Source organism: Labrus mixtus, chromosome 3, assembly GCF_963584025.1.
Source record: "Labrus mixtus chromosome 3, fLabMix1.1, whole genome shotgun sequence".
Classification (NCBI taxonomy): domain Eukaryota; kingdom Metazoa; phylum Chordata; class Actinopteri; order Labriformes; family Labridae; genus Labrus; species Labrus mixtus.
The window spans coordinates 30,176,458-30,186,613 of NC_083614.1; the positions used below are offsets into that span (position 1 = coordinate 30,176,458).

General features: G+C 41.2%; 1 protein-coding gene across 1 annotated transcript in view; it reads left to right on the top strand.

The window, feature by feature from the left end:
- Positions 1-10,156, top strand: part of LOC132970772 (contactin-associated protein-like 4) — a 117,399-nt gene that overhangs the window by 89,583 nt on the left and 17,660 nt on the right. The window contains exons 17-18 of the mRNA XM_061034514.1: positions 2,458-2,676; positions 8,134-8,373. Of these exons, the coding sequence (XP_060890497.1) occupies positions 2,458-2,676; positions 8,134-8,373 (459 nt within the window). The remainder of the gene's footprint in view (positions 1-2,457; positions 2,677-8,133; positions 8,374-10,156) is intronic.

Here is a 10,156-nt window from a genome sequence, read left to right on the forward strand (position 1 = left end):
TCTATCAAACGGTCCCACGGCAGCACAGCTCTCCCTCCTCTGTCGGCCTCGTCCATGAGGGATGATGATGTGTTCGAGCACAGATGTCCCCACCTCGCTAACTTCGCCCCTAAATGTGGAGCGTGGGCCCGCTGACAGTTGTTATGATGGATGAACGTAGCCTTTGCAGCCTCCGTGTATTAGGGGTTAAGTTATAAAATGAATATAAGCTGGGTAAACACTGTGAAGGTTAATGATTGCAGTGTGGAGGTTCACTCCTACACGGATAACCACACTTACAGTGCAGTACTTAAAACAAAGATCTTATGAAATAAAAGGTCTTGCATTTGATTTATTGTTCTCATATGACATAGAACATGTTCTCATGTCTTTACATTTCTTGCTTCCAATAAAGTCTTTCTGTGTGTGATGAAACCATGAAGTGGAGAGAGGCTGCAGGTTGAAGTAGATCTGCATTAATCGGCTCTGTTAGACTGTTGTTAGAGTGGCCCTCTTAGTAATATAAAAGCATCAGCACGCTAACATGATCACACTGACATTGGCAGAAAGTTTTGAAGGTAAGATGATTGCCCAAGTTGGCAGGTTTCCACATCTATGCAAAAAAAACATGCCTGTGCAAACTGGGCATGTGTTTGATAAGCTGACTTTACGATTAACCTGTGACAGGTTAGCTGTCTTATTGACCGTAGCAATTAGTGTAACCGCATTCAGCACAGGCATGTGGACGTTAATCTGCAAGAAGGACTCAAGGCTGGTGTTGCTAGCACTGCTAATGTTAGCCGAACCTGGCGAACCAAATTGACATTGTTTTCCTGCAGATCTGAGATCCCGTGTACAGCCGTGTTAAATAAATTGTTCCAATAATGGTTTGTGATATCCTTAGCTGTTGCCATGTCTGTGCACATCCGGTAGTTGCATACGACCTGAGCTCTCATGTGCCCTCTAGAGGTAACCTCATGTAACGCCGGGTGTAGCGCCGGGCTAACTATGTGAACCAATTTGTTTATGAAGCAGTCAGTTGTGTATACAAACAAAAGCTTACATTGTCATTATATCTCTGGCCTTACTCACTCACATAAACTTCTTCTCTCGTACCCTGGGTCGATCTGTGAACCATCTCAGATCTGTGCCCAGCTGTCTGTCCATCCTGCAAACAGATGGACAGAAAGGAGAAGCCAATTTGCGCTCCTGCCAACGTATGATGACGGAGGAGCACAGCTCGCTAACGGGTTCATTGAAAGATGGCACCGTCTGGATCCAAACTGAGGAGAAGATTTCACTATGAACAGAAGGATGAAATAAGTCTTGTAACTGTGTATGGGTACGCTGTCTTTACCCGGTCTCCCTCGAGAAAGAGATTTGAATTCCCGTGGGAATTCTTAATTAAATAAGAGTTACTTCAAATTATTTTACAAAAGTGAAAAGACCTGCAAAGATGCCGAGGCATTCAAATATGTATGTTTGGGCTTTTTGGACAGTGACTAGAGAAGAAATTCAGACGAGAGAGGGAATGACATGCAGGTAAAGAGCCTCAGGTCGGACTTGAACCCCCCCCCCCCCCCGTAACCTAACCGCTAGGCCATCTGCGCCTTGCATTTGTGTTTAAGTCTGTTGTGTTTAACCAAGTCAAACGTGACAAACAAATGAAGACTCCCTGAGGTTAAAGCTTTTTTAAAGCTCCTGTCGGAGTTTTGAAACTGGTTATAAAACAGACTAAAATTAATATTGATGCATTTTTATGGCATAATGAGCCCATCACTAACAAGACTGACCATAACTGTATAGTTATTTTTAATGCCAGCAACCACTGTCACAGGGTTGCCGTCAGACGAGTGCTAAATTTGTTAAATAAACTGTAAAGCAGTTTTAGATTTTTAGTCAGAAAGCACTATGCGCAGGACAAGATCAGCAAGAGGCAAGACTTTAAAATCAACACAAACTCAATTCCTCACAGGAGATTTTCAACATCTTTCGTCAAATGTAGCAGAAAATATTTGTGTGATGTCAAAAGCAGTTGGTGTACATATTTGCCATATATCGGCTGTAAACTTTCCCCCGTTGATTCGATTAATAGAAACAGTTTTATAACATTAGTAAAAAGTTAACAAAGCTAATAAAAGTCACTTCATGTTTGCCTGCTGCTGTTTTAAAGCGTGTCAACAATACTACTCACAGTGCGAGGACGGATTGATTAAAATGTCTCTCTGTGCAAAGATGGGTCGGAGTCATGAGGGATTTGCAATGCCTCACTCATCAGAGGGCACGTTATCTCAAAGTGTCAGGGAGAGTTTGTTAATCAGAGCGATAGACTTGAGCGGGAACAAGACAAACTCATTCGGCTTGTGAGACAGTCAACAAGTCACACAGATGAGTCTCACAAAGCCCTCGCGACAATCGCTTCCTTTTATTTTTGTTGTCATCTAATCCAACTAGTCTGACCGTAACCCTCCTCTCCAGCCTCCTCAGAGGTCGTCTTCTCATTCGATGTCGGGAACGGACCGCTGGGGGTGCGACTGGAGACGGGCGTCCCCCTGAACGACAACCGGTGGCACAGCGTGCGAGCGGAGAGGAACGTGAAGGAGGCGTCGCTGCGTGTCGATGAGTTCCCCGCCGCCATACGGGAGGCGCCCGCTGACGGACACATTCATCTGCAGCTCAACAGCCAGTTATTCATAGGTGAGGGGCGCAAGTGGGTTTCACTAATCCAAAGAATAATCTCCAAGAAGGTAAGTGTTGTTTGTATATAAAGTTTTAATTTAGGGTTAGTTTAAGGTTTTGGTGAATGTTGGTGTTCAAACATTTACCTCATTAGTAGCTGATGATAATATTTACTGTCTCTTCTCTTCCTTTCCTTTCTCAGAGTGTGACCATAGAAAAACATGCACCAATTTAACAATTGTGCAAAAGCAGACTCACAACACCCCTGAGGAAAAAAACACACTTAAAAAGCGAAGTGAAGCGGAGATTAGAGAGGTTTTATTGTTTTTAGCTCGGCCTGAAGTAGGCAGCCATTCAGAGAAAGTAAACCTCAGTGGACTCCTGCATCAAGTGAATTCTATAAGTCCTGCCAACTATGGCATTATATTCATATAAGACAGAACTTACACTTATACTCGGAAAACCAGGAAGCTGCATGCGTCCTATTACGGTGAGGCTCATCCTCTGAGTCCTTTAAAACCTAAACTGGCCCGAGGTGCCGAGAAACCAGTGAGCGGAGTTAACGAGAGCTGCTGGTGTTTGAGACAGAAGTATTTGATGTCGAGAGATGCTGATTCCAGGCTTTCTGAACACTAAACAATGATTATCACCAATCAATAACCTTAAGGTTTGTGCTGACAGAACTGATTATACAGTTTTTGTATCGGCACAAAGCGTCACTTACATCCTCAAAGAGCCTCGTTTGCTTGTTAATTAGAAACATGGAAACTCATTTAAGAATGGTTTTCCATATTTATCCAGAAAATGTTAAACTCCAATGATGTTTTAACAAAAGGCAAGATTGTTTTGTACCGTGACTTCATCATGATTGCCCCCCCCCCCCCCCCCCCCCGCAACCATGGCAACCAGTTGCGAGTCCATCCTGCTAACTGTGGGTGTTTCTTTTTAAATTTATTTCTGAGACGCCAATAACGACCCCCCTTATTCCAGGTCTAATTCATCGTCACATAGCGGCCGACTTCATTGTTATGGCACAGTTGTGTTCGCATCTCCCGCGGACCGTACTTGAATACACATCAATCAAGACCACCTTTTTCATGTGGACCACCTGGGCACGGTACCCAATTATAGTACCAGTACAGAACGTTTGTGTTCACACTGATCAAATGAACCGGGCTTTGGGGTCAAGCATGCTCTGATCTGGGCCCGGGTTTCTTTCATAAACTAAGCAGATTTATGTGACACATTGGCAGTAAAGGGGTATGCTTTAGACATGGCTCGAACTGGCCAATAAACACAGAGGAAGGAGCCCGGGTTGTGTTTATTTACCGTTATGTAGCTGATTTCAACAACCAGACGATTTAAAGTGCTTTACAGAGATGGCGTCTCAGCTCACAATCTTATGGGTTGGTAATAATAAATACTCCCCCATTTCATTTCCTTAAATGAGATAAGTGCTTATGTTTGAAACATAAATGATTCCAACAGTGGTGAATATTATGCTTTAGTATTTCTTCAGTATTCATAATAACAGGAGTCAGAACTTGTGGTTCACTCAAGTCAAAACAGAGCGTGGAGCGGTGATGTGAGTCGATGGAGATGGCTTTGGCTGTTCAGTCGATACCTGTTATAGGGATCAATTCATTGTCTGAATTTAATGACTTTGGATTTGTTGACAATGAGAATAAAATCGAATGCCAGCTGTTTCCTTCAAAGTCGAGATAACCTTAAACCCAAGCTGATTATTTGATAGTAAAAGGAGAGATTTGGCGTTCTTTTTTATAAACTTTTAAACAAAGTTCAAACTTTTTTTCTCTTAACTTTATCAGTTGAAACTCCCTTATCTTCATCTCCTCCAGCAGACTTTCATGATTCTTGTTAAACCTCCCGTCTTATCTGCAGCGCTGCGTTAGAGGGGGATGAAATCCAATGTTGTATTTTGAAGCTTTTATCTTTCAGCAAACATTCTGGACATTTGCTCATTCGTAAACAAACATTTTTGAAAAGAAAATCAACCAACAAATAAATGACGAGATTGGGGAGATGCAGATAAAAATTGAGGTGAGCTTTGACTGTGCGGCTGTGTTGAACTAATAATCCCCTCTGAACAGCCAAAAAAAAAAAGAAATGACCACGACTCAATCTCCGTATATTTGCTGCAGAGTTTGGGTCTGTGTTTACTGGTGATGCAGAGGGATTGGTATATATTTGAATGGAAATGTGATTGGATAATGAAATGGACTGCTGTGGGGGAGGCTGTTTGTGTTTGACAAAGATTTACAGCAACGCAATATGCATGTTGGTCCCTCCACTCTTTCATTTTGGGAGTTTTATTGTTAATCCAAAATGTTAGCAGCCTCCCATCCATGAAAACATCATTCATTGGACTGCAAAGACACATGCGTTGCTATGAGTTACGTGTCCCATTAGTATTGTATAAAATTGCCTTGTAACTTAATAAGAGACGGTTTTCAATGCACAGAATTAATAAGATGTCATTTAGCGTTGGCTGAATTAATATGACACAGAGTTGTTCTGGTTCAGCTTCATTTATTACTATGGGAAGGAATACATTTTGTACACACTGAAACACACACACACATAATCGTAGTTAAAATAATATCAATCAAACAATCTTTATTTGTATATCTTAACGGTGTTATCTAATGGATCAGTAAGTGTCGGTTAAGCTGCTTGTGTTTGATCATGTCCTTCTGCTTTGTTCTTTAGAAAATGCGTGCTCAGATACAGTACAGAGGTATTAGATTGTTATAGTGTTGTAGTACTGGAAATCGGTTTAGGTCTCAAGACTCGGTCTCGGAATTGAAAGCATTTTTCCTCATTCATGTCTCGGTCTCGGACTTGGTGGAATCCGGATTTCAAATGAAGACCGGTCAAGACCAACACTGAGAGGCTTATTTTAACACGTCATTACGTGGGATGAGAAGAAAAACGCCTTTTTTCTAAAAGGATGAATAACTTCAATTCATTCATAATTCCTTAATCATTTTTATCCCCCCCCCCCCCCCCCCCCCCCCCCCGGTTACATCTGCAGCCTCCCAAGTGTTCAGGTCTAAGTGAGTGACACGCCCTTTGCACACAAGATGATTTTTTTTATTTCTATTTATGGTCTTGGTCTTGTCCCGGTCTTGGTCTCGGTCTCTATCCCTGAATGTTTCGGTCTTGTCTCGGTCTCGGAGCACTCTGGTCTCAGGTATGTCTCGGTCTCGGTTAGTGTGGTCTTGACTACAACACTAGATTGTAAATTCTTCATTTCAACAACCATTATTATTTTTTATCAAATATTTATTTTTGTCTTTTTTGGAGAGAGATGGAAAATTGGGGCAAGAGAGAGAGCAGGGAATGAGAAGCCAGAGGTCATATCGAACCCAGGCTGCCTGCTCCGAGTACTACAACCTCTGTACAAGGGTGCAGCTGGGGTTAGGGACCATGGTTGCCAGTTCAAGTCCCAGAATTGATCAAGTTTGAAAACTGGGCAGATGTGCCATTTTACTCCCTGAGCACCCCCTCGCTCTGCCATCTCTCCATATCTCTTATATCTGGTCTTCAGGTCCTGTTGTGATAACAGAGTGTGAAGTTACATTTCCCTCAGAATGGATTAAAGTAAATTACATTTTAACAAGACTTGATTGTTGGTCGGGTGACGGGGTCTATTACCTGCACGATGTTGCTCTGCTAGTTTAAAAGTTAACCTCAATGTTAACCAGATAAAGTCTTATGACTAAAGGTTCATTAGTTTAATGGTTCTTTCATAAAAATGTACCCTGAAGATTTGACCCTTTTTTTGACAGTCTCAAACCTGTATCTTCTGGAAACATTTTCTGGATTAAATATCAATTAGTAAGAAGTTTTCAGTGCGTGTTTAATTCGGTCTAATCAAACTTTTCCTGATTGAGTTGTTTGAAGATTGCTTAATTAAGTTTCTCAGTCTGTGCGCCTTCAGTGTGTTCTCTGTGTTTGAGAGCTCGTGCCGCAGAAGGAGACGAGAGAGGTTTGTGATTTAACAGTCTGAGAGGCTGCAGGCTGAACATTTAAAACGTCAGACTCAAACTGTGAGCGTAACACCTTTTAACTCCAATAACAACCTTCACGTCTGGATGACAAACAAGGATGTCTCCAGCTTGGAACTCCAGGAAAAGTTTAATTTAACCGGGTCTGAACTCTGTTAACAACATGAGTTTGCTGCAGTATATTATCTTCTTAATTGTCAGGTGGAAAGAGGAAGAGATTGTTCCTCTCACCTCTTAGTAGAAAGGATGGATTTCAGACGCCGCTGTTGGCCAGTACGCAGCCAGCACACTGATACATCACAGGCGGTGTCGGTGTGGGATTGCCCCGCAGAGGAGACACAGTCGTGTTGTGCTGATGTTGCAACATGTGGCTGTCAAACCTAATTTGCTGCATGTAAGACAAAACAAAGTTGTGGGAAGTTGAATGTTGATTAATAAGCTTGTGGGGATTTGTGCAACATTTTCCCCTTTTTTATGTTACTCTAACTTATTTGCTCATTTAATGCTCTAGCAAGAATGGCTTTCTCTACTCCATTTGATTGAACTGAATTGAATTGATTTATAAAGGCTTATTATTATTCATACAGACTTGTGATATTAGCCTTGTTAAAATGTGGTAATCCAAGTGATCACTAACATCTTGTGGGGAATGTTGAATGTATTATTCCCCAAATAATTTGAGGTTATTTCAGTTTATTTTGTTAACATTTCTAAAGGTACAGGCAGCCTCTATCGCACATGATATTTGCTACTAATAAGATTGAGGAAAATTAGCCTCTCCCCACTTTTTAATCTCTACTCCTGCCTGACTCTGCTACCATCATGGGTTTTCAAAAGTAGAAAAATATAGGATGCATCATTTTAAACGTGGTACGATCCACACAGTACAGCAAAGACAATCTCTGCATCCGCCTCCACACATGGAGGAAGAGCCGAAGTAACTGTGGTGGTTGGTGGCTGGTTACGAGGATCTTCTCTGCCCAGCATCTCGCAGCCATCTGTCATGTGGCGTGTCAGTGCCTACATCCAAAATCGTGTCAGTGCCTACATCCAAAATCCAAAATATAAAAATCCAAACAGATATCCAAAAGTTTGCGGTTGTTTTGACTAAACTTGGTTGAATCCAGGAGTTGGGGTTGGTGTTGTTCAACAGAGTGACTCTGTATCTCTGCACAGACCTACAAAACCTGCAGACAGGTCACATCACTGTGATCCTGATTCGACTGAATGTTAAAGGGACTGATGGAATTGTATTTAGTGATTTATTGGACAACCTTATCATTAATATTGTTTTGGGTTAGTTTATATGTACAAAACAGAAGACAGGAGTCACACCATGGGGACATGTGAGGATTGTACAGTGGGCTTGTTATATACCTGATAAACCTGTTTGAGAAAAAGAAAGACCCAGAACTAGAGTATAAGCCTTTCTCTTTTTTTGCAGGGGGCACCGCTTCCAGACAGAAAGGCTTCCTGGGATGTATCCGATCGCTGCAGCTAAACGGCGTCACTCTGGACCTAGAGGAGAGGGCAAAGATCACCCCAGGGGTCCGACCAGGGTGCCCGGGTCACTGCAGCAGCTACGGCTCACTCTGCCAGAACCAAGGTCGCTGTGTGGAGAGAGCCAACGGTTTCTCCTGCGATTGTGGCCAGTCAGCCTACACCGGATCTTTCTGTCATCAAGGTGCAAAACATTTGAATACACACACACACACGCGCGCACACACACACACACACACACACACACACACACGCACACACGCACACACGTTTCAGGCTACTCATATCATGAGCTTTTATCACAGATTAGGTGGCTTCATGTTAGATTTGCAAAGTTGTTGGTCCATCAGACACTTTAGCTGAGCAGCAACCTCGGGTATTGAAAAATGACGCAAATTTGGAAGTAAACCACTTGAGGCTGGATCCAAAAGCCTGTGAAGTCCAATTAACACCCATGTTAAAATGCCCATTTTTAAAACAGGAATAAATGTGTTTACAGTCTTTTACAGAAAAAAAAATTGTTTAATTTATAGCTAATTTCTTTTCTTGTAAAACCTGCTTGATTGTTTAATTATTTATGACTCATTTGTTTTGTTTATATTAAGGTTAAGAGTTAGGTATACATTTGCAAAATTGGGGGTGTGGCTGATTTGACTGACAGATGGGCCCATTGTAGATGTTTTGCAGGAGGCTTAAGGCCAGCCTCTGCTTGACCTCCTTCACCTTAGCATGTAGCTCGATTGATTGAAAGTTAGGTGGAGACGGCATTTCCAACACTGGGACTGCAATCATTTGGCTTCAAAATGTTTTAGTCAGAAACAGATGGGTGACGCCATTGAGACTACGTCCATGTTTTGTACAGTGTATGATATTAATATCCTTCAGCCTCCGGACAGATTCCATCTTCTTTGACATAAAGTTTGTCTCACGGGATGAGAAAACCTGAGAGCGGACCTTATATGAAAGGAAGCCTCTTTTTAGTCTTTTATCCTTTCTATATAAATTTAATTTCCTCTTGAATAAGCAACGGTAGCTTAATTTAGCCTTGATATGTAAATAAGTCTTTGTCTAAAGAAGAAGTTAGATGTCTGATATACGACTGATCCAGACTTCATTCATGAGATAATGAACGAACAGGAGGAGTAATATTGGGCATTGTAAGTTTGAAAGATAACATTAATGCTGTATTTTAATAATTATCAAGCTGTGAAATGTTTATAATATAAAATCCTAATCCTGCAAAGGTTACAAAAATGGCTTGAGCTGGCCTATAGTGACATGTTTTATTTAAAAAGTTCTTCTTCATTATATATTCCATCTTGGAGGTTACAGTATTCCTCCCACATGGTATCAGCAAATATTAGTTTTATGACGATTTCATTTGCACAGAAGAATTTATTCCTGCTTTTTATTGCATTTTATTTTTCCAGCCCGGAACCTGCATCCTATTCAGAGAGCCTCCAAATAAAGATCTGTTTGCAGGTTAAAAAAAGACAGCATTAGTCAGACACACAGGACTCACAGGAACACATCACATTAGGAGTGCGGCATTGATTGCAATGGTGAAGCTTGAAGAGGATCCAGTGCAGAAAGTCTCTTTGTGATTCATGTTTGGCAATTTCTTCATTTTTCTCATTATCCATCTGTGTTTGTCTAAGTTTTAAAAATCCAGTGTCTCACTATTGTTAGCTTTGCTGCTGTAAGTAAAAAAAAAAAAAATAGAATCAGACTTTGTAATATAGCAATAAGTAAGGTCTTTTACCGGCTTTTTGTAAAGTGTCTCGAGATAACACTTCTTATGAGTTGACACTATACAAATAAAAATTGATTGATTGATTGATTGACTGGAATGTTGTGCAAAAATTAATGTAAAAATGAGACCTGTATTTCAACCATGATCATGAAGTCCATATAACGACGTCCTTTTGATATTATAGATACCAACAGGTTATTTCTGCAGACTGTGT